Source organism: Ctenopharyngodon idella, chromosome 10 (assembly GCF_019924925.1).
Source record: "Ctenopharyngodon idella isolate HZGC_01 chromosome 10, HZGC01, whole genome shotgun sequence".
NCBI classification, from domain to species: Eukaryota; Metazoa; Chordata; class Actinopteri; order Cypriniformes; family Xenocyprididae; genus Ctenopharyngodon; species Ctenopharyngodon idella.
Genome location: NC_067229.1, coordinates 6,938,304 through 6,964,073, shown reverse-complemented (window position 1 = coordinate 6,964,073; position 25,770 = coordinate 6,938,304). Strand labels below are relative to the sequence as shown.

At 35.5% G+C, this 25,770-nt stretch overlaps 1 protein-coding gene and 1 long non-coding RNA gene across 6 annotated transcripts in view; one reads left to right on the top strand and one right to left on the bottom strand.

Annotated features, from left to right (window-relative positions):
- Positions 1-631: 631 nt before the first annotated feature.
- LOC127521181 (uncharacterized) lies at positions 632-13,463 on the bottom strand. 3 transcript variants are annotated; one of them, XR_007932301.1, is made up of 7 exons: positions 13,289-13,462; positions 12,886-13,206; positions 12,703-12,768; positions 9,549-12,541; positions 977-1,096; positions 755-849; positions 632-654 (listed from the first exon to the last, which is right to left on the bottom strand). It is a non-coding gene; the product is annotated as an uncharacterized LOC127521181 (long non-coding RNA). The 3 variants fall into 3 exon arrangements; XR_007932303.1 differs by lacking the exon at positions 977-1,096 and adding an exon at positions 9,277-9,396 and having other exon boundaries at positions 635-654; positions 13,289-13,463; XR_007932302.1 differs by lacking the exons at positions 632-654; positions 755-849; positions 977-1,096 and adding exons at positions 8,476-8,952; positions 9,053-9,147; positions 9,277-9,396 and having other exon boundaries at positions 13,289-13,463.
- Positions 13,464-23,221: 9,758 nt separating this feature from the next.
- Positions 23,222-25,770, top strand: part of insrb (insulin receptor b) — a 134,026-nt gene continuing 131,477 nt past the window's right edge. For 2 of the 3 annotated variants that reach the window (XR_007932300.1, XM_051910250.1), the window contains exons 1-3: positions 23,222-23,386; positions 23,469-23,795; positions 24,003-25,767. Coding sequence is in view for 1 of the 3 variants with exons in the window: in XM_051910250.1 (XP_051766210.1) it covers positions 25,689-25,767 (79 nt within the window). In the remaining 2 variants the exon portion in view is untranslated. The remainder of the gene's footprint in view (positions 23,387-23,468; positions 23,796-24,002; positions 25,768-25,770) is intronic. The other variant, XM_051910251.1, reaches the window with a different exon arrangement.

Sequence of the window (25,770 nt, the reverse complement as noted above, 5' to 3'; positions counted from 1 at the left end):
TGTGGGTTTAACTGTTTATATAAAAATCCATAGTTAAAGAATGAAGCCACTCAAAAGCAACATATCAAACTTGTATTAATATTTAATTTATAAGACATTATCAAGACTAAAGAAAGGCTGTGCTGAAATAATCCTTTAATGTTGAAATAATCCTTTAATGTATTCTCATGTATTAATAATAGTAATATATTACTGAAAATAAAAATGTAAGCAATGTTTTTCTGTGTACTAATACATTTTGATCTGAGGCCTCTAACACTTCAATGAAGCAAAGGCTACAGCCCTGTATATGCTGTAGGCCGATACATATTTAGCTTTGCTTTTTACCATTTTCAGTCATTGTGAGTCACTCAAAAAATCAAAAACAACTTATTATAGACATTTACTACAGATTTACTGAGAAAAACAAAAAACAAAGAAGCAATGCTGAAAAGATATGAACAATTTTGAATTACATTTATGTTTATAAACAATCTAAAACATCAGTCAATATTAAACAAACAACAATCAAACTAACAATATTTTACTCTCATTATTTAGCAGAATCTGTTAGACTGTATGAGATGATTTACTCTTGATCAGGTTTGTCTAGGTTTTTTTTTCCCCAAAAGTGTTGTTGGTCGGACGGGACAGACGAAACTCCACTTCAGAAAACTACAGAAAAGTAAATAAATAAATCAATAATTAGCTGCTGAATGTTGTTTTTCAACGTTTAGGCATTGATTAAGAAAGCAGAATAAGAGATGTGTTTTACCTCTTCAGCATTTGTGCTGTAAAGCTGCTCCAGTTCCTCGTCTTGACATTGTTTGTGTCTTTTCTTACACATATGAAGTTTGATCTGCAGTAGGTCTAAAATACCACCGATATTTCTGATTAAACATTGTACAGTTTATCACTAACGTAATGTAGCATTTAAAAGAAAGATATTTTATTGATATTTTATTTTATTATATATTTTAGAACCATAATATCTCACCTATTATTGCCAAAAACATCACAATGTTCAGTATGACGTATAAAACTATCAGAGCTTGCGGAGTATTCGAACATTGTGAGTTATTTTTCACTTCTGTCTGATTCTGATCTGATTCTGATTCTGAAATACAAGAGTTTTGAGTTTATCAAACATGCATTAATATTACACACACCTGATAGTAATGAAGGTTAAAAATAAAATACAAATATGATACATTATGTCATGGTTTTAGATCATGTATTGATATAACAACAGATGAAACAGGTTTGTCAAAATTTTAATCACACTCACCAGTGATGTAAAGTCTGGTGCCATTGCTGAGCTGTAGGCCTGAGTCAGTTCTTTTTACACAATAATATATTCCTAATTCATCAATAGTTATGTTATTAATAAATAACCTGCTCAAAGTTAGTGATGAATATTTGTCTTTAAATCTTTCATCTTGTATAAGAGATGATGTAGATCCTAATGAGAAAGTTCGCAGAATCAGCGCTGGAGAATCCGTCAGTTTCTGGAAAACCCAATAAACATCTCTTACATCAATCTGACAGTCTAAAGTCACGTTTTGCCCTAAATTCACCTGTTTATCAGTTAAACTCTGTGTAGTTTGACACACCAGCAAAACTGTGGAGATAAAACACATCTAGTAAAACACATCATTCCTTCAATCTTGAAAACAATCCAATCATGTGAAGATCACAGTGAAATTACATTGAGTAACTTACAGAAGAGTGAAAGCTGCGGCGTCCTCATGCTGTGGTTGTTTAGCTCATATGCTGTAAGATCGTTAACTACGATTCTGAGCGGAAGTGCTACTGCAACATACAGAAAAAAACTGAAAGGAAACCACCCTTGAAAAGAGAATGTAGAAGTTGAATTTACACTGACCGGACTGTTTACTGCTATTAAGAAGGTCAGAGTGCATGACATACATGAACAGATTAATCAGTTTCAGGTTTCAATAAGTTTTACATTTCATAAATATATTTAAGTGCTATATTATCACCTGAACTAAATCTAATTTTGAAGTTTATTTTTCAAACAAAAAATAAGGCCAAACATGCCAGTGTAATGTGTCTGGTAGGTGTTTTAGCTCCAGTGAGTGATGTGGGTTTAGACATGCCTGCGTCAAAACTTTGAGCTATGGTCTTTAAAGTCGCCATGTAACAGAAGTTTCAACAGTCTTTTTTTCCCTATTGTAACGTATATCAAGTGAAACGTTTGCTATTGGTCGAATTCATGTGAGTGACAGGTTGTCCCGCCCTCACGCCAGTAAGCACGTCATCAGAGAAGAAAAGAGGGCTGCGTCCGAAATCGCATACTCTCTTGAGTAGCTACTTATTTTGAATAAGTACTTTGCCAGCGCTAAGAAAGTACATTCTATATGAATGAGTGTGTAGTATGTGTAGTATGAATGTAATCTGGACGTACTACGTAAGCCATGTTGTCACTGTCATGTGACCTGCGATGTCACATGCAGCCGAGATGTATAGGAGGGACGGGAAATTATTTTGAATAAAAATTAAGAGGGAACATAAATTAAAAAATAAATAATGATGTGCACTGATAAATCTTTTATTATAAGTACGGCAATAAAAAGAAAAAAAGGAAAAGGCCAATTTTGATATCATGGTGACTCTAACATTGACTATTTCAGCTATTATTTATACGACCTCAACATGGAAACAAGATAACCAAGACTGTATCTCTTGGTCCCCAAAGTGATTCTGTTAACTACAAGAATCCTGCAATTGTTAACTTTGTATATAAAACAATTTTTATTGTTATTAGCCTATTTATACATTCTAATTTTTAATCTTTTCTCAAAGTACAGGTGACACATATTACATGAGATTACATTGTCCTTATTTAGTTAGCTCGCAAGTTAAGCCTCCTAGAGAGCATCAGGATGACCAATCAGAAGATTCGACAGAACCAATTGATGACGCCACCTCACACTTTAATGCTATTTATAGACCAATTTGGTGTTTGCAAACAGCGATGACATTTTTTTTGTGGGCAGAACCTACCTGGTAGCAGAAAATGACAGTTGAGCAGTAGCAGCCTATGGAAGCCACGCAATAAAAGTATAAAAAAGTTAATTTCAAGTTTATATCTCACAATTCTGACTTTTATTTCTCGCAAATCTATCTGAGTTTATATCTCATTTCTTAGAAGGAAAAACAGAATTGTGAGATATACTTGTTATTCTGTCTTTTTTCCTCAGAATTGCAAGTTTATCCCGCAATTCTGACTTTTTTCCCCTCAGAATTGCGAAATAAACTCACAATTGTGAGTTATAAAGTCCGAACTGGGAGTTATAAACACACAAATGCAAGAAAAAAAAGTCAGAATTATGAAATAAAAATGTTATAGGCTATGTTTAAAAGTAATCTATGTAAAATGTTATAGGTTTAAATTTTATTTCATGCTGTAACTGCTATGTATGTAAGTCCTCAATGAACTGCATATGTGAATATTATGTAGACTTATTGTTTACATCAAATTCATGGTTTAATAGCAGACTAATCATAGGTTTCATCAGACCAGTCTGTGATTTGCAACATAAATGTCTGCGTTTAGCTTCAAAGGGTGTTTTCAATGACGGTATTCTATAAAAATGAAGACTATATTTTTTGCATTCCGATTCCGACATCCAGAGGTACAACAAAACATTTTTCTCTTATTCTGTGGATTTTGCACATTTTCCTCCACTTGCTACTGCTATTTTTCTGAAACCACTATGTGCGCGCAGCTGCAAGTGACGTAACTGACGTCTGATCCAAATGGGTCTATATCTTAAGTTAATAGAGTACCTCAGGGATGACGTGTTTTTGTAGGCAAAACCCGGAAGCGAGTTAGTATTTTAGGACTTCCGGTTCCATCGCCCCGAAGTCAATGGGCTTTTTGAATGGGTTTTTGCTAAATCGCCTGAAATAAGGTCTGTGGTTAACAAAGCCTCTAAATATTTTCACGTTTTGATCTATGACATAAAACACACCAGTTATAGCCCGCTTGTGATTTTTTTAAACCTTTATTGTGTCTTAAAAACGGCGGTTGCTAACAAATTGCTAAAAGGGACTACTTCCTTTGGCGGGGACTTTAGACGTCATCATGACAAACAGGACATTTGGACAGCATTTCTCATGAAAAAGTGGATAAGTATTCATACACAGCGCAGATCATAATCAGCGAGCATATTCTTAAATAAAGTTGTTTTTTAAATAAAGTTTGAGGAAGCTTAGTGGTGGTGACGTTGATCCGCGACCATGGTGTGCTGTAGTCCGTTTATAGCCTACTGTTAGCTTTTTATATCTGACGACTTTATTTAGGCTTCAAAATGTATAAATGTTGTGTTAACCTGTAAAGATTATCTTGATAGACAAAACATGTAAGTGTCATAACCCTTTGTTAAACACAGAGCTTATTTTTTGCAATTTTCCAAAAGTCTATTGGAAAAATGCATAGGCTTTCGATCGAGGGAACCCGTGCGCCGCTAACTTCCGTGTTGGCCTACAAAAACACGTCATCCCTGAGGTACTCTATAAAACGGGCTGAGTGAGTATGAGGAATGATTACCCCAAAATGTAGGTCCGTATGAGGGACTTTAAATAGCCTACTGGCCTCTTTATCTATTTTCACGTGTCAGATAGGTCTATACTTGATCCCAAACACATTAAAACTTATTTAAAATGTTCATGACATAATATACAATGTAGTATTGACTCAAGTATGTTCTAAACTATTTTTACTGATAAACATCCGGGCCACTTTGAGTGTTCAGTACAGTTTCCCACAGCGCGTCTCGTCAGACTGTGACACTTATACCAGCAGCAGGTAGATGGCGCCGTTCCCTTTTAAAGATGATGTCTTGCAGCTAAACATGCAGAGATAAAACATTGATCTGTTTGTATTTATAAAGGCCTACAAACATATATAGAAGATATTTAAGTCAAGAAAACTACTGAAAGGCTTAAAGTCGTAAATATAAGATATAAGATATAATATAAGCTAATGATAAACACTTGACTTGTTTATCATTAGCTAATTCTTTCTTTCTTCTGTGAAATACAAAAGTTGACGTAGTCAGAAAGTTCACCTATTATTGCCAAAAACATAACATTGTTCAGTATGACGTATAAAACTATCAGAGCTTGCTGTGTATTTGAGTTATTGTTCACTTCTGTCTGATTCTGATCTCGAGCAGCTTCTGTTAAGAACAGAAAATACAAGAGTTTTGTGTTTAAAATTAAAGCTGATACATTATGTGTATGGTAACTGCTTTTAGATTATATAACAACAGATGAAACAGGTTCGTCATAATTTTAATCACACTCACCAATGATGTAAAGTCTGATACCGTCACTGAGCCGTAGAGATGGGCCTGTTTTCTGGAAAACCCAATAAATCTCTCTTACATCAATCTGACAGTCTAAAGTCACATTTTGCCCTAAATTCACCTGTTTATCAGTTAAACTCTGTAGTTTGACACACCAGCAGAAATGTGGAGATAAAACGCAGATTATTCTGTAAAAGTCAACATTGTAAACAAATTCATCTCTGTAAAACTATCCAATCATGACCAAATCAATGAAACCATTAAAAATGAGTAACTTAAACTTACCAAAGAGTAAAAGATGCACCGTCCTTATTCTGTAATTGTTTAGTTTATATGCAGTAAAATATCTTACTATGAATAAGCCGATGCGTTGATGTTTTCCACAGTGTGTGACTCTGTACATGAACTTAACATATAAAGCAGAGCAGAGTTGAGGCCGACTAACCCACAGCTGTGAGAAACTCTCTCTCAGAGCGGATGAATGTAGAGAGACAATGAAGATACGATAAACACACATCTCTCTACAGCATTACACACGTCCAGTTTGATCAGTCAAATGAGCAACACGGCTTACAGCAGAAGGCCTTTTATTGACACTGAAATATATTACAGTTTTTGCTTACACACAAAATCTTTACTTGTCACACAATTTCTGAAACCTGACACTCAAACAGCAGAATCACACACCAAATCTGCAAAACCATACACTAATTCTCGGGCTTCGACTCAGTTTTCAATTTCATAAAACACTTTTTGCAAAACACAACACACAATTCTCTATGTAACACACAAAAATCTAACAGGAAGTATCTTGATCTTGATTTCAACCAATCAAAATGCCTCACTAATTCATCAGTGCCTCACACTAACTCCTCACATGTGCAAACACTCATTACTTTACTTAACACCAAACAAACATGGCTTTAGAATAGACCTATAAATAGGCCAAAGGTCAAGTTATAGATTTTGAACAACTTTTCTGTTGTTTACTTGCTTCCATATTCATCATTTCTAAACCCCTGGAAAGTGCATGATCGTCATCCCTATGTCAACATAACACTTCTCCAGGCAATGGAGGAGGCATGTGGAGACACTGACGCTGCCTCCATCTAAGGTTGGATTTGCAAGAGAGAACATAGCATGTGACGTGGATGAAGTATTGTGGCCGGACCAAGCCAGGAGGAGAGATGAAGCCTACATACACCCAACCATCTCGCCCACCAACAAACACACACACATGTTGGGTTTCCATGTTCTATGGGGACACTCCATAGGCGTAATGGTTTTTATACTGTATATTCTGTATATAAATGTCCCCACAAAGTCAAAATGCACTGGTATTACTATACTTGTGAGGACATTTGGTCCCCTACCAGGACACACATACACACCATTCCTTTGGAATATTCACCTTTTTCAAAAATTATGCTAGTTTTTTTTTTATTTTTTTGTCCAACTACACATGGTTGATGTATTATATTTTATTCTGTACTGTGCAATACTGTATTCACAACCACAAATGCTTACAGTAAAAAAAAAAAGAAAAAAAAGTTTGGTTTCAATCTTGCTTTCCTGTTTACCGTGAATTTTTCAACATCTCTCTGCCAGTTACTTTCAATCTTGTACAGAAATGTACATAGCAGCTTATGAAAGAAGAGCTTTAGGTTTTGAATAACTGTGTGTATATGATATATCCAAAAATAGAATATTATGGTAAATGTGTTTGAAAAGTAAGACAAATGTTTGCTTTTGAGATGTTTGTGATATTTTGAATGCAGTGCTTCATTTTGCACGAGATGTGAGGCATTTTGCATTTTGTGTGTGCAATTCTTGGATTTGTGTGTAAAGTTTTGAAAAAAAGAGGCAAAGTTTTGAAAATGTGTGTAAGCAGTTGAAAAAAACTGTAATAAACTCTTAACACATAAACTTACAATCTGGATATTAACACACACACACACAGAGTGGCCAAAAGTGACGTCCAGATGTTTTTTTTAATGACCCTGCAAGTTCGATTAAACCATGAAAATATCAGGACAATATTTTACATTTTTAAAATATTTTAATTATGAGGGAAGAACAAAACACTAAACTTGGTTAAGGTATTTATCTGACAAAATTATTTGGGAAAAAAGGCAAACTACAGCTACAGGTTTTATTTAACTATGCAAGATAAATGCATAGAAAAACAGAAAGCTTACAGGAAAAAAAATACATTGACTATAACAATCAGTTATTAATTGTTACATACAGAAGGGAGCAGAGACACAGGTAAGGGTTAACAGGTTTATTTCAGGTAAAGCAGAGCGTGAGCAGAGTGCAGGTGAGTGATGGCAGATGATAAGGTCGATGAGCCGATGAACTGGAACTGATACTTGTCTGTGTGTTCTTAGGAAGCGTGGATGCCGGGAGACGTGGAACAGACGAACACACAGGAGAAGCACAGGAGACGAGGAGACACTAGGAATCACTGAAAACGCTGGAGACAGGTAAGTAGTCGAGCAAGGGAGTCCTGGAGGTAAGTAAACACTGGTATGTGTCAACGAGACCGGACAGTGACTGAGTGAACTGGCGTGTCTTTTATGTGGCTGTGGTGATGAGTGTGAATGAGCGTGAGGTGTGGCTTGTCAGTACTCAGGAGAGGGAGTGCGATGTGATTGGGTGAGTGTAGAGCCTGGCGTGTCTGTGACATTAATATATCGTTGGTTCTCCTTTTTTTCTTTTTTTTTCTTTTTTTTTGCGTATGTTCATAATTTCTTTGTATGACAGCCTGGCCAAAAATGATGTCCGCACAACTGGGCATGTTTCATTGCATTATCATCACAAAAAAAACAATTGACTCCAAGCACAACTACATAATATACTGTCAATTTTTAACATTTTTACTAATATTTGAATAAAGGCTGAAGATTTTATTAGCCACTTTTGGCCACCACTGAATATTGCTTTTTGCCATTTTACATCATTGTGGGTTTAACTGTTTATATAAAAATCCATAGTTAAAGAATGAAGCCACTCAAAAGCAACATATCAAACTTGTATTAATATTTCATTTATAAGACATTATTAAGACTAAAGAAAGGCTGTGCTGAAAGAAATATTAAGAATTTTGCATTATATACATGATTAGGAAACAAACATCAGTCAATCAAGCTAACAATATTTTATTCTCATTATTTAGCAGAATAGTTGAAATAATCCTTTAATGTATTCTCATGTATTTATAATAGTAATATATTACTGAAAATAAAAATGTGAGCAATATTTTTCTGTGTACTAATACATTTTGATCTGAGGCCTCTAACACTTCAATGAAGCAAAGGCTACAGCCCTGTATATGCTGTAGGCCGATACATATTTAGCTTTGCTTTTTACCATTTTCCGTCTTTGTGAGTTATAAAAAACACTCAAAAAAATCAAAAACAACTTATTACAGAAATTTACTACAGATTTACTTATCAAGAAAAACAAAACAAAGAGTAGCAATGCTGAAAAGATATGAACAATTTTGAATTACATTTATGTTTATACAAACAATCTAAAACATCAGTCAATATTAAACAATTGATCAGGTTTGTCTAGGTTTTTTTCCAAAAGTGTTGTTGGTCGGACAGGACAGACGAAACTCCACTTCAGAAAACTACAGAAAAGTAAATAAATAAATCAATAATTAGTTGCTGAATGTTGTTTTCCAGTGTTAAGTTGTTGATTAAGAAAGCAGAATAAGAGATGTGTTTGACCTCTTCAGCATTTGTGCTGTAAAGCTGCTCCAGTTCCTCGTCTTGACATTGTTTGTGTCTTTTCTTACACATATGAAGTTTGATCTGCAGTAGGTCTAAAATACCACCGATATTTCTGATTAAACATTGTACAGTTTATCACTAAAGTAATGTAGTATTTAAAAGAAAGATACTTTAGTGATATATTATTTGATATTATATATTTTAGAACCATAATATCTCACCTATTATTACCAAAAACATCACAATGTTCAGTATGACGTATAAAACTATCAGAGCTTGCAGAGTATTCGAACATTGTGAGTTATTTTTCACTTCTGTCTGATTCTGATCTGATTCTGATTCTGAAATACAAGAGTTTTGAGTTTATCAAACATGCATTAATATTACACAGACCTGATAGAAATGGAGGTTACATTATGTACATGTTTTAGATAATTTATTAATATAACAACTGATAAAACAGGTTTGTTAAAATAAAAATATACCCACTCACCAGTGATGTAAAGTCTGGCGCCATTGCTGAGCTGTAGGCCTGAGACAGTTTTTTTTGCACAATAATATATTCCTAATTCATCAATAGTTATGTTATTAATAAATAACCTGCTCAAAGTTAGTGATGAATATTTGTCTTTAAATCTTTCATCTTGTATAAGAGATGATGTAGATTTTGATGAGAAAGTTCACAGAATCAGCGCTGGAGAATCCGTCAGTTTCTGGAAAACCCAATAAATATCTATCACATCAATCTGACAGTCTAAAGTAACGTTTTGCCCTAAATTCACCTGTTTATCAGTTAAACTCTCTGTGGTTTGACACACCAGCAGAACTGTGGAGATAAAACACATCTAGTAAAACACATAATTCTTCGCTCTTGAAAACAATCTAATCATGTGAAGATCACAGTGAAATTACATTGAGTAACTTAAACTTACCGAAGAGTAAAAGCTGCATTCTGTGGTTGTTCAATTTATACGCAGTAAAATATTTTACTATGAATCTGAGCAGAAATGCTACTGCAGAATAAAAATAGGACACCAGCAAACACACTTAATAGCGTTGGAGTGGAACAGAGATGAAGACAAAAATAGAAAAGGCTCATGCGTTGATGTTTTCCACAGTGTGTGACTCTGTACATGAACTTAACATATAAAGCAGAGCAGAGTTGAGGCCGACTAACCCACAGCTGTGAGAAACTCTCTCTCAGAGCGGATGAATGCAGAGAGACAATGAAGATACGATAAACACACATCTCTCTACAGCATTACACACGTCCAGTTTGATCAGTCAAATGAGCAACACGGCTTACAGCAGAAGGCCTTTTATTGACACTGAAATATATTAATAAACTCTTAACACATAAACTTACAATCCAGATAATAACACACACACACACACACTTTATAATGATATATATTGCTTTACAGTACACACATGTTTAGGTGACAAACATCAGTCAGTCTAAAACAAACAACAATCAACAAGCTAACAATATTTTACTCTCAGTATATCTCTATTAGACTGTATGAGATGATTTACTCTTGATTAGGTTTGTGGTTTTGTCTTTGGTTTTTGAAAAGGAACGAAAGTGTTGTTGGTCGGGTGGGACAGACGAAACTCCACTTCAGAAAACTATAGAATGATGTAAAAAACATAAATTAGCTTCTAATGTCTGTAGAAAGATTTTTCATCATGTTCACATTCAGATTGATTGAATAAGTCACCATTTCCGTGGTAAAACTGTTTCAGTTCCTCATCTTGACATTGTTGATGTCTTTTTTTGCGCAATTGAAGTTTGATCTGCAATAGGCCTAAAATACCACCAACATTTCTGATTAAACATTATACAGCTGATAACTAAAGGAATGTAGCATGAAGTGTTTAAAAGAAAGATATTTTATATGACATATTATTTTATTCGATGCACATAGAGCCTATTATTGCCAAAAACATCAACAATGTTCAGTATGGCGTATAAAACTATCAGAGCTTGCGGTGCATTCGGACTTTGCGAGTTATTGTTCACTTCTGTCTGATTCTGATCTCGAGCAGCTTCTTTTAAGAACAGAAAATACAAGAGTTTTGAGTTTAGAAACATCAAACAAGCATCAGTAGACCTCTGATAGAAATAAAGATTACAAATATGATACATTATGTGCATGGTTTTAGATCATGTATAGCAGTGGCGTACAGTGGTGTTCTGAAAGGAGGAGATTTGGCCGATTTCAAAACACTGCTTCAGGAAGATTCAGAGCGTAATGAATCAGCGTGTCGAATCATGATTCGGATCGCGTGTCAAACCGCCAAACTGCTGAAATTATGTGACTTTGGCGCTCCGAACTGCGGATTCGACACACTGATTCATTACGTTCCGAATCTTCCTGAAGCAGTGTTTTGAAATCGGCCATCACTAAATAAGTCGTTAAATAAATAAGTGGTTTTTTTTTGGTGCACCAAAAATATTCTCGTCGTTTTATAATATTAATATTGAACCACTGTACTCACATGAACTGATTTAAATATGTTTTTAGTACCTTTATGGATCTTGAGAGAGGAAATGTCATTGCTCCCTATGTAGGCCTCATGGAGCCATCGGATTTAAACAAAAATATCTCAATTTGCGTTCCGAAGATTAACGAAGGTCTTACGGGTGTGGAACGGCATGAGCGTGAGTAATAAATGACAGAATTTTCATTTTTGGGTTAACTAACCCTTTAAACTTACTGAAGAGTACAAGCTGCACAGTCCTCATTCTGTGCAGTAAGATTATGAATCTGAGCAGAAGTACTGCAGAACTTGAGAAGTAAAAGTAAACCCCTCCCTTGAAAAGGAGATGTAGCTAAACTGGAACTGAAGTATTTACACAAGTATTGAAACAGAAGTGTAAGGTATTTAAGTATTTAAGGTCTGTGTTGGTGAAACAGCATTATTAATGTGTTGACAATTGCACTAATACTCAAATGACTCAAATCAGCTGGTTAATGAAGGCTAACCGAAAAAAGTTATCATCAGTCTCGTTTGTTACATACAGATTTGAGTTTCATTTTCACATGAGCAATCAGGACTAATTACTGTCACTGCATCCCATTCCACTCAATTAATGGATCTGATTTTAGCAACTCAGGAAGAGACAAAAACAAACCATTGAAAATCAAAAAGTTGATTTATTCTGAATATAGTCATTATAAAACTTGATTGACATTTTAATTGCAGATTTTAATATTTCTTTAATATTAATAGACAAGAGCAAAACATGTTTTAAAGTTCTTGAGAGTCATTATTTCATTCCATGTTCAAGCAGCACACAATACTGATCAACAGAATCAAACAGCAATCAATCTGTCAGTATGTTGCTATATTTCATATGCAGAGTATGACTGTAAATCTATATTCATGATCGGTCAGTGGATTCTGAGGAGGAACAACAGAGCCGTTGGTCTGAATGAACGTTATTCTTCTGTCACGCTCATGAAACTTCACGTCAGACCTCTAAACAAATCATAAAAAACATGCATTAGCTGCTAATTCCCATCTCCCAATTTATTAAACAGTTTTATATAACAGTTTAATTAAAAAAACTAACAATAATGTAAAATAATAATAATATATAAATCTCAGATGTATAATCTTATTGCAGTATGAACTCTTACCATTGTCCAGTCCAGATCCAGATCCAGATCCAGATCCAGATCCCTCACTGTCCTCTTGAGTCATGTCTTTAGAAAAGCAGGTAAAGTAACTTACTTAATGTATTGCTTCTGCATAAATATAGTAGCATTCATAATAATAATAATAGGCCTATCTCTCAGGTTTATAAATGTATTGCAATTTACCAGTGGTGTCCAGTCTGATACCATCACTGATCATCCAGCCTGGTTTTGTACAGTAATAAATTCCTAAATCATCAACAGTGACAGTATTAATAATTAATTGGCTCCTGCTTCCCTCTGAATATTTGTTGCGGAATTTTTCATCATAATATTCAGGCTCTTCAGATTCAAAAGTCTGCAGTATCATCACTGAACGAACGAGTGGTTTTATCATAAACCAAGTAACGGCTTTTAATCCAAACTCACAGGTGACAGTCACATTCTGTCCTAAAGTGACCTGCTGATCAGTGAAACCTTCTGTGTGTTGAGACCACACAAACACACCTGAACACACACAAAACACATCATTCAGATTATCATGACAGAATCACAATGAATCACACAAAATGACATGAAATAAACTTACAGAGGAGTGAAAGCAGCAGAGTCTTCATTCTGTGATCTTGTTGAACGTGTTCAGGTTGAACTTGTGTGCAGATTGATGTGTGTAACTTTATAACGTCTCTTAGAGGAAGTGCTGCTGCTGAGCGTCAAAACACAAAATGAATCAGATGATTCACTGAAATGATGCAAGTACAACTTAATTCTTACTGTTTATTTACTGAGTGATGCCTTGTTTTGGAAAAGTTAGGTCCAAATATCTATCTTACCTTCAGTTCAAAATCAGTTCATAATTGTTTTAGTTTTAATGAATCTATAATACAAAACAAAAAAGCTTCCAAAATATACTTTTTCTTTTGGAAATGGGTGCATATCATGTGGGTTTGCATCCTGCAGATTCATCAAATTCTTGTTATAGATGTTAAAAATAACTTGCTCCTTTTACATTCCAGACCAAATAAACAGGCGCATGAGAGACAAAACTGAACAATAAAAGCAATCCTCTGTAGGCTACAAATATGAATGGAACGTTTTTCATCAGTAAAGTTCAGTAAATCAAAATGAGGTCACAGCGCACTCACTGTATGCTCACCCTGTGAGCTCACCATGTGAGACCACTGTGATATTTCTATTTGACGGATGCAATCAGATTCTGGTGTTGTTTTGGTGACTCTCATGATCTCACGTGTTGACTGGGAAGTGATGATGATGATGATGATGATGATGTGTTCAGTCCATCCTTTTAGGTAAAGTGATGCAATTCAATTCCATTAAGTAAGTAATTGTTAAATTAAAGAGATAGTTCAGCCTAAAAAAAAAAAAAAAATGTCCCGCTTGCGCTCGTCCATATAATGGCAGTGAATAGCGACCAGCATGAAGTGTTTTAAAAAGACGTTGAAGTATCATTGTGATCCCATGCGACACGTGACGTATATTGCAAGTGTTCTGGGGGTGTACGATATGAAATTTAATGTACAAATTAATGAAAATCCTGAGCTTGACCAATGGTCCATGAGCTTGCCGTGTAGTCGTGCACTGAATTGCACTGAGAATTTAAAAATATTCCTTTTGTGGTCCATAAAAAAAGAAGGGCATCTGGCATTAGAACAACACCAGGATGAGCAAATGAAAACTTAATTTTCATTTTAGTGAACTATCCCTTTAAGTAGTGTCTGGTGATTCATTTACCCTAAACAGTTGTGTAACCACCACATGAGCTTGATTTGAAATTTAGGCACAATTTTCACTTCCTGTTTTTTCCCCAAGAACATATTTCATCAAAACATTCTTTGTTTTTACTTTTTAAAAATGTTTGATGTGCTGAGCATTTTGGTTTCTTGCCTTTAAAACTGTCCAGAGTCATCCGTAAAATCAACAAATTGTGATCTTTTCAGTTTAGATGAAAATGGTAATATCTAAATGAAATGTTTTTATTAATATATATATATTAACATCACTGAGTTACATTAATTTATACCAACAAAAGTGAGTTTTATGGGTCAAATATATATATATTTTTTCTCTTTAACAATTGCAGGTTATCACTTTTTACAGTGTAGGTTTAAATGTGTTCATTCTTGTTTGTTTGTTTGGTTTGTTTTTTCTTTTGTTAAAATGATGGAAAATGTTTTGAATTACCCATTAATGTTTTTAAAAATTCAGTAAATGACTGAAAATTTTAAATACTTACATCTGTCAGGGTTGTTTGGTTTGTTTGTGTTTTAGGGGCTGTTTACACGACACCGTTTTCAACTAAAAACGGAAAACTTTTTATGTGTTTTGGCCATTCATTTACACAACAACAGTGTTTTGGTGGCCTGAAAAGGCAAACTTTTGAAAACGAGTTTCAAAGTGCAAGTTTTTGAAAACGCTACCGTTGTCATCTCCATGTAAAATGCAAAAACGCGAATCTGTGAAAACAGGGACGTCATGCACATGAGTATTATGTAGTGCTGCCAGGTCTGCAGTTTTCCCGCAAAATTGAGCTACTTTAACACTGTTGCTGTGGGCTGTTTTTCATGTCTGCAGGTTGAAGCGACCACATGATCTTTAGCCCCTGGAATACAAATTTTACCAGAGGAACCCCGCCAAAAACGCGGATTTTACCCCCTGAGCGTGATTTTTACGTCAGGGCTAGTTTTGAGCAGCAATTGGGCAGGTTTTGTTGTGAAATGCTCTGTAAAAGAATACGTATTCAATTTTTCAATTCACATTTATTTGTGTAGCACTTTTCACGATACATATCGTTCCAAAGCAGCTTTACAGAGAATGCATGTCAACTTTACAATTTAGAGAATGCAGTTAGCTAATAATGTAATAATTTAGGCAATTTAATTTACAATCACTGTTAGCAAGGTAGAAGCAATGAGCTCCTGGAAATAATTAATTACATATTAACAATAATTAGGATATATATAGAAATTTGCGAATGTGCGTGTTGATCCAGATGTTGCGTCATCTGTAGTCCTAGCAGGAGTTGGCGCCGTCTTTACAGGTGTTGGTCATCTGAGGTCTTCTTAAGAGGCTGGATCCAAACTGAAGCTGATGTACTCTCTAGTCACCTCGGGACGGGCGAAAAGCAAATGGAGAATAATTAGCGTAGCTGCTGTTCATAACATTAAGCAAAGATAGTCATGTGCAATTGATCTGATATGAGATTCATTATGTGAATGCTTGGGTAAAGAGATGCGTCTTTAATCTAGATTTAAACTGGGTGAGCGAGTCTGAACCCTGAACATTATCAGGAAGGCTATTCCAGAGTTTAGGAGCCAAATGTGAAAACGCTCTCCCTCCTTTAGAGGACTTAGCTATCCTAGGTACAACCAGAAGTCCAGAGTTTTGTGATCTTAAAGAGCGTGAAGGATTGTAGGGCGATAGAAGATCGGTTAAGTACACACATTTAGGGCCTTATAGGTCAGTAGCAATATTTTATAATCGATATGGAACTTAATAGGTAACCAGTTTAGAGATGATAAAATTGGTGTTATATGATCATATTTTCTTGACCTGGTAAGAACTCTAGCAGCTGCATTTTGTACTAATTGTAGCTTGTTTATTGAGGAAGCAGGACAGACAGCTAGTAATGCATTACAGTAATCTAGTCTAGACGTCATGAATGCATGAACTAATTTTTCTGCATTAGAAACAGATAACATATTCCGTATCTTAGCAATGTTTCTGAAGTGGAAGAAGGCTGTTTTTGTAACATATGAGATATGATTTTCGAAGGACAAGTTGCTGTCTAATATAACACCCAGGTCTTTAACTGTCGAGGATGGAGTAACAGTACATCCTTCTAAATGCAGATTGTAATCTGAGAGATTCTGTGTACAGGTTTTTGGTCCAATAAGTAATACTTCAGTCTTATCTGAATTTAATAGAAGAAAATTGCAAGTCATCCAATGTTTTACTTCTTTAACACAATGAGCAGGTGCGTAATCTTTCTTTACAAAGTGACATTGCCAACTACTTGTCTGGCATGCGTTTTTAGTCATTTTCGTGGATCCTTGTGAACGGGGATAGTTTTGATAACGTTGTCATCTGTACAAAAAAAACTTTTTCATTTTTAGTACTACATCGTTTTCATGTAAACGTATAGTCTTGAGTTTGCTGTGCCTGCCTGTCTGTGTTTAGTATTAGTTTGTTTCCATGGTTTTTCATTGTTTGATTAACCTGTTACTCATTGCTTTGATTGGTTTGATTTTTATATTATGAGCTTGCTTTCTCTCAGTCTTCATTTGGTATTCATTGGGTAAAGTTGGTTGTTCCGTTCATGTTTTGATCCAGAGAATCCTGAGCGTTGTGTTAAGTTTTGAGTTTGGAAATAAAGGACTGCTGCATTTAGATCCATCTCTATGTTCTTCTCTGCCAGCTGTGACAATATCATCTTGTAGAAATAAAGACTGATCATGTTAGTCATGTTAGTGTAGTGATATGAACTCAAGTAGTCATGTATGTATTGTTTATCATTAATATTATTAGTTATCATTTGTTAAATATGATGGTTTGTGCGTTAAATATATGTATATATCAGGGGCGTTTCCTCCGAGGAGGCAAGGGAGGCAGTGCCTCCTCAAAAAAAAAAATAGGATGAGAAAATAATCGATATTACATATAAAACAACACAAATATTACAAATTATGACATTAAAAAGAGCGCAAGTCATGCCTCCCTTTGCTCTCATAGAAAACCATCAGACCCCCGGCGTGCGGTGGGTTTTGTTGGGGGTAATTGAGAATGAATGGGGGAAAGTCACGTGAGAGGAGGCAACGTCTCCATCGCGCTATGATTCGATGTAATTGGTTATGATTGGATATGATTGGTTTGTGCGATAAATCCCGCCTCTTGTTTACGTGCGCGTTCCGCGCGTCAGTTTGAATAAACAAATGATGGCGTCAATGGGAAGACTAATTGAAAAGTAAGTAAACCGATCACCCAGTTAGATATCACCGCTTTATGTCACGTCAAAATCAAACTTGAAATGGACTGAAAACACGATGAATGCGGGGGGTTTTAGTGCAATCAGCTTGGTGAAATGAAAAATACAATTCGTGCCTGTGACAGACAGTGTTTACGGAGCATGACTGATGATCCAAAATAGCCTAAGATGACTATTAAAAAGAAAAACATCAATACACAAATAAAATATATTGTTTAAATTATTATTGCCTTTAGTTATTATTTTGGAATGAATGTAGAAATGCTTAAAACACTAACTTGATGAGATTGACTTGGTTTTGATAAATAGAATAGAAATTACAATACATTGTTAATGTAAAATTACAAAACAGAATTGTATTTGGTTTCTTTTTTGATGTAATGTAAAGTAATGTTTATTTAACAAGGAAGATGTGTCAACTTTAAGAGTAATGCAGATGAATTTACATTGATTCATAAATAAATAAAAATGTGCCTCCTCATTTCAGAACACCACTGCACGCCACTATTTGTATATAGTATTGTGCAATGATGCCAACTTAAACATCATTTAGACCTGTAGACGCTGGCGGGTGACGCTAGAGGGTGATCGTGAGCCGCAGGACAGGGAGCTTCATTTATATATGAAGCCAGTCACTGAAATACAGTTGAAAGATTAATTAATTCCTTGCTGTTTATGTGTTTTTACAGGTAAGATGAGTGATGTGGCATCACAGTTTGTGTTTATAAAATGTTTATACGTTAGTTCTATGTGTTAGTTTGATGAACTTGCATATTAAATCGATAAATTTAGCCGCATCAGCGGTTAAGATGCGGCCGGCGGCGCTCGCGCGAGGGATTGCGCAATCGCGGCTGGGAGGCGGCCGACTCCGTTGTGGTGGTGGAGGCCGCGCGAGGCATTACAACATAATAGAGTGCTTAATGTCGTCAGAGAATATAATTACAATGCACCCAATGTTGTTACAAAAGAGTTGATATTTGTTTATTATTACGTTTGTGTTCTGTAAATCTGTCATGGGTTAGGGACAACTAAATTGCTGATACAGAGAGTTTACAACAGAGCACACAGCGAGAAATATAGCCTACTAAAAAGGAAACAAAGTGCTTATACACCGTTTGTGTATGTTTATTGAGTATTATTGTCTGTTTGATGTAATGAAAATGTTATTGCGTTACAGACAGTATACAGCAATATATTCTCATTTTCTTTTGATGTATTGTCATAAGATTGTGTATAGTGAGTTTATTGAAAGAGAGCTTCATTTATATATGAAGAAATCACACTGCCAGTCACTGAAACACAGTTGAAAGATTAATTAATTTCTTGCTGTTTGTGTTTTTACGGTGTTTCAGCAATAAAACAATATATGTGCCACCAGAAGTCTCCGCCTCTTCTGTGTGTGCAACATCAGTCAACAGTTTTAAAGAATCCAAATGTGCTGAAATGTTCAGTACATCAACATTTTTCAATAGTTAAAAAAAGAGGTTGAGGAAAAATAGTCAGTGAAAAATTAAAAAAAAAAGTTGGGTGAATCAAAATTGTGTCTAAATTCAAATCAAGCTCATCTGGGGTTCGTTTCGTCAATTCCAACACAATTCAGTGTAACTTGTGGCCATAGTTGGCGAACAATGCTTTTGGGAAATGCAGCCCATGTGGTTACTCAATAGTTTAGGGTAAATGAATCACCCACATCCCTTTTTTCCAGACACCACTTAATGGAAATGAATTGCATCACTTTCCCTAAAAGGACATTTGGCTTGGACTGAACTGAACACATCATCATCATGACTTAGTAACATAAAACCTCATACAACATCAAAACATCAGAACATAATAAAAACCTTATTGTCACATAAACTCAACAAAAATGTTATATAAATAAATAAAAAGTCTTATGTAAGTGCTCATTTACGCTTTATAAGCCCGGTTTCACAGACAGGGTTTAGATTGAGCCAGGATTAGGTCTTCGTTCAATTAGGGCATTTCAGTAGCTTTTATAAACGTACCCTAGGGGAAAAAAAAAAAAAAAAAAACATTACTGGTGTGAATCTTGAGACAAAACAATGACACTGACATATTTTAAAATCTGTCAGTACAAGTTACTTTCAGTTAAAATTGTTCAAACATGAGTTTTAGTCTGGGACAAGGCTTAAACCTTGTCTGTGAAACCAGGGGATGAAGTGTGTCAAGAAGGGGTAAAAATATAAAAGAATTAGAAAAACTAGAAACTAACTGTTTATTGGGTCTGGAATGAGTCAAGACAGTTTCCACCAATCTCATGTTAATCTTGAGTACCTGTAGAGTAGTAGTGCATCCTTCATATCTCAGAAAAGTCATGTTTATAAAAGATAGATACGCTGTACCGACTCTCCGAAAAAAGCCGAGCTCCTGTAGGCGTGCCGTGGGCAGAGCTAAAGAGTCACGAGCGCGCACAGCTTTTGCGCAGAGATTGTCTGCAAGCTGCGACATCATTATAAATAAAAAGGAAACAAAACCGTTCGTGTTGTTTACATTATATGCACTTGAGCGCTGATTGCCAACAAAACACAGACATCTGATGCAGCTTTACTCACCGCCCATGATCTGCAAATCCAGTGTCGAGCTGGGACATTCGTCACCAAAATTCTGGGAACAAACAAACAAACGTGCACAACTGTGTTGCTACCCCGGAAAAACAAACTGCATCCGCTGTTCCCTTAACGCTGGGTTCTTTGGGAAGCTGAAAAAGGTTATCTTTCCCTCACAACCAAAAACACACTCCAGTTCACACGGATCTGCAAAAATTATTAAAAAGGGAGTATTATTTATGCCAGGCCAGTAGTTGGCGATGTTACTTTGTAAAGAAACACTATGTGCCTGTAGACTGAACATGTAATACGCATGTGCATGGTCACTGTTTTTACAAATTCATGTTTTTGTAGTTTACATGGAGATGACAACGCTATAATTTTCAAAAACGTGCACTTTGAAACCCGTTTTCAAGACCCCAAAACGCCGTTGTTGTGTAAATGAACTGCCAAAAAGCATAAAAAGTCTTTTGGGAAACATGTAAGTATACAGGTGCTGGTCATATAATTAGAATATCGTGAAAAAGTTCATTTTTTTATTGTAAATTATTTTAAAAAATGAAACTTTCATATATTCTAGATTCCCTACATGTAAAGTAAAACATTTCAAAAGTTTTTTTTTTTTAATTTGTTGATTAGAGCGTACAGCTAATGAAAGTCCAAAATCCAGTATCTCAAAATATTAGAATATTTACATTTGAGTTTCATTAAATGACCATCCCTACAGTATAAATTTCGGGTATCTTTTGTTCTTTGAAACCACACTAATGGGGAAGACTGCTGACTTGGCAATGGTCCAGGAGACAATCATTGACACCCTCCACAAAGAGAGTAAGTCACAGAAGGTCATTACTGAATAGGGTGGCTGTTTACAGAGTGATGTATCAAAGCATATTAAATGCAAAGTTGACTGGAAGGAAGAAATTGGGTAGGCAAAGGTGCACAAGCAACAGGGATGACCGCAAGCTTGAGAATACTGTCAAGTAAAGCCGATTCAAACACTTGGGAGAGCTTCACAATGAGTAGAATGAAGCCGGAGTCAGCGCATCAAGAGTCACCACACTCAGACATCTTCAGGAAAAGGACTACCAAGCCACTTCTGAACCAGAGACAACGTCAGAAGCATCTTACCTGGGCTAAGGAGAAAAAGAACTGGACAGTGAACAGTGGTCGAAAGTCCTCTTTTCAGATAAAAGTAAATTTTGCATTTCATGTTGAAATCATGGTCCCAGAGTCTGAAGGAAGACTGGAGAGGCACAGAATCCAAGCTGCTTGAAGTCTAGTGTGAAGTTTCTGAAGTCAATAATGATTTGGGGGGGCCGTGACGTCTGCTGGTGTTGGTCCATTGTGTTTTATCAAGTGCAAAGTCAATGCAGCCATCTTCCAGGAGATTTTGGAGCACTTTATGCTTCCATCTGCTGACAAGCTTTATGGAGATGCTGATTTCCTTTTCCAGCAGGACTTTAGCACCTGCCCACAGTGCAAAAACCACTTCCAAGTGGTTTGCTGACCATGATATTACTGTGCTTTATTGGCCAGCCAATATGCCTGACCTGAATCTATAGGATATTTTCAAGAGAAAGATGAGAAACAGTCGATCCAACAACATACAGATGATCTGAAGGCTCAATAGTGCCTCAGCAGTGCCACAGGCTGATCACTTCCATGCCACACTTCACTGATGCAGTAATTTGTGCTAGGAGCAAGTCATTTGCTGTAATATGTCCTGCCGATCAAGTATTGAGTGCACAAAAGAACATACTTTAAAGAACTTGAACTTTTCTGTTTTGCAAATCCATTTTTTGATTGATCTTAGGAAATATTCTAATATTTTGAAATACTGGATTTTGGACTTTCATGAGCTGTACGCTCTAATCATCAAAATTTAAAAAAAAAAACTTTTGAAATGTTTTACTTTACATGTAGGGAATCTAGAATTCTGTAGCTTCTGAAGGGCAAAGCTAAATGAAAAAATATAAGAAAAATGACAAAAAATTACAAAATAAGAAAAATTTGCATATCTTCAACCTGTTCAAATGTTTTCATCCCCCTTCAATGATGCAATGAACCCCCCGGTTCTTAATGCATCATGTTTCCTTCTGGAGCATCAGTGAATGTTTGAACCTTTTTTAATAGTTGTGTTTCAGTCCCTCAGTTGTCCTCAGTGTGAAAAGATGGATCTCAAGATTATAGTCACCTCAGGAAATGGTTCAAATATGCAAAAGATGCAGGACCTGGAGGATTTTTCTGAAGAACAGAGCTCAGTTTAACTGCTCAGGACAAACAAGAGACTCATGAACAACTATCATAAAACATAAAAACTGTCGTAGATCATCCAGGTAACCACACACAGTGTTAAAAAACCAAACATATGTAAACTTTTGAATGGGGTCATTTTTATAAATTCAGCTATTATTTTGTTCTGTGGACTATATGTAAATATCTGTCATGTGAAATATCTTATTCAGGACAGTACTAAATAAACGTGCATTCTTTATGATCCCTCTTATTTTGATAAAATCATTAACATTTTGTATGTAAACTTTTGAACACAACTGCACATAACCTGAGACGATTTCTTCAGTTCGAAATAATGAGGAATAATATGTTTTTATGAAATATAGTGGAGTAAACTATGATATTATGCTGAATAAAAGCCTAAATTCTGTTCTGTTTATCTGTTCATCATATAAAGTGATCGAGTCTCTTCAGACAATTTGGACTAAACCACTCAATTCATATGGATTAGTTTTACAATCTCTTTATGAACTTTTTGAAGAGTCAAAGTGGTAGTTGCGTAGCTGTCAATGGAGGAACAGAAATCTCTCAGATTTCATTAAAAATATCTTCATTTGTGTTTTGAAGATGAATAGTGTTTTAGATGATTATGTCTTACAGGTTTGGAACGACATGAGGGTGAGTAACTGATGACGATATGGTTATTTCTGGGTTGGCATCATTTCATCATTTCATCTGATTCATTTTGTGTTTTGACGCTCAGCAGCAGCACTTCCTCTAAAAGACGTTATAAAGTTACACACATCAATCTGCACACAAGTTCAACCTGAACACGTTCAACAAGATCCCAGAATGAAGACTCTGCTGCTTTCACTCCTCTGTAAGTTTATTTCATGTCATTTTGTGTAATTCATTGTGATTCTGTCATGATAATCTGAATGATGTGTTTTGTGTGTGTTCAGGTGTGTTTGTGTGGTCTCAACACACAGAAGGTTTCACTGATCAGCAGGTCACTTTAGGACAGAATGTGACTCTATCTTGTGAGTTTAAATGTAAAGCTGCTATTTGGTTTGTGATCAAATCATCCGCTCGTCCAATGATGATACTGCGAACTTTTGGATCTGAAGAGGCTCAATATTATGACGAAAAATTCCGCAACAAATATTCAGAGGGAAGCAGGAGCCAATTAATTATTAATAATATCACTGCTGATGATTTAGGAACTTATTACTGTATAAAAGCAGGCTGGAATCTAATGATCAGTGATGGTATCAGACTGGACACCACTGGTAAGTGTTAAACTGCAATACATTTATACTGAGATGTATATATTTTTAATATTTCATCAACATTATTTTTCTAATATTATTATAACATGTATATTTTAATGAAACAGTTATAAACTTTAAAAAAAAAATGAATGTGTAAGCGTCTTTATAAATGGGAATGCATGTATGTGTTTTTTATAATGTATGTTTTTTTTATCATTTGTTTAGAGGTCTGACATGAAGTTTCATGAGCGTGACAGAAGAATAACCTCCATTCAGACCAACGGCTCTGTTGTTCCTCCTCAGAATCCACTGACCGATCATGAATATAGATTTACAGTCATACTCTGCATATGAAATATAGCAACATACTGACAGATTGATTGCTGTTTGATTCTGTTGATCAGTATTGTGTGCTGCTTGAACATGGAATGAAATAATGACTCTCAAGAACTTTAAAACATGTTTTGCTCTTGTCTATTAATATTAAAAAATGACTAAAATCTGTCTGCAATTAAAATGTCAATCAAGTTTTATAATGTCTGCTTTCCAAATAAATCATCTTTGTAATGTTTCTGACTGTTTGTCTTTCTCCGAGTTGCTAAAATCATGGGATGTAGAGGCAGTAGTTAGTCCATTCAGCTCTCCTGATTGGTCATTTAAAAATGAAAGTAATATCTGGATGTAACAAACAAGAATAATTACTTTTTGTCAACTTACAGTTGTAATCGGTCAACCAGCTGATTTGAGTCATTTGAGTATTAGTGCTTTTGTGAACGCCACTTTACAAATGCTGTTTCACCAACACAGACCTTAAATATTAATAGACAATATTAGTAATAATAGACATTATGTTATCCTACATAGGAGGCGACGTTCAGAGCAAAGGGTGCACCTCGCTGGACACATCCCACACATGCCCGAACAACACCCAAAGACAGTTATGAAGTGGACACCACCAGGAGAATGCAGGGGACAGGGAAGACCAAGGAAGACATGGAGACAGATGTTTCATTATACATCATGTATTAATGTTAATTTTTTAAAGATAGTTTTTTTTTTTTTTTTTTTTTTTAAATCATGTTAATGTAAATGCCAAATATGACAACAGGCTTTTGGGCAGCATTTATTTGTCCATCAATTATCATTGCATTGCATATGAGCTATAAAAACCTGTATGTTTGAAATAGGCATTAATATCTGATGTATGAAATGATACTCAACAAGACACACACACACATCAAAGTGCATTCAACCTCTCGCACAATGTCCCATTTTCAAACACTCATAAAAATCTTTCCTTTATAGGTTTGCTCATTCTGTCAACTGTTATTTGTTCATTGTCACTCTGACTAGTATTGCATTAATTGTCACGTAATTTTACTGTACTGTTTTGGAGAAAATTAAAGACAAACTCACTCCCAAACATCAAAGTGCATTCTAGCACTTACACCATGTCCCATTGTCAAACACTGAGAAAGCGCTGCCGGTGTCGGTGTATGGATACGGCAGAAAAGCAGTTTTGGAGAGATATTTATCGAAAAATGATATTTTGACAGCACTTTTAAGAAACCTCAAACCTGAAAGATTCGGGGCTGTTTGAAAAAATATTCGGGGCTCCCCCTAAGCCCACCCCTAGCGCCGCCCCAGTTTAATAGTAATTTAACCCGTGCGGTGTAGGCAACAATTACTTAAATTGAACATTATTTTTTAACTGAAGCACGCTGGACCCCTGGGTCCCCTTCTTGGGGGGTCGCATTTAAGTTGTCGCTAGGATTGAGACTTTATTGGCCTGGATATAAGCTAAGTAACGTTTTATTTTATTTTATTGAATTATTATTATTATTATTTTTTTCTGGACACGCCAGAGGTGGATTTATTTTTCAAGAAAACTAAAACGTGTCGCGAGACATAATGCGGCTGGACACATCTGTGGTTGTTTTGGTCTCTTTCGCCTACATCGTGTGCCTCTGCGGATCGCTACATGGAGAAAGTG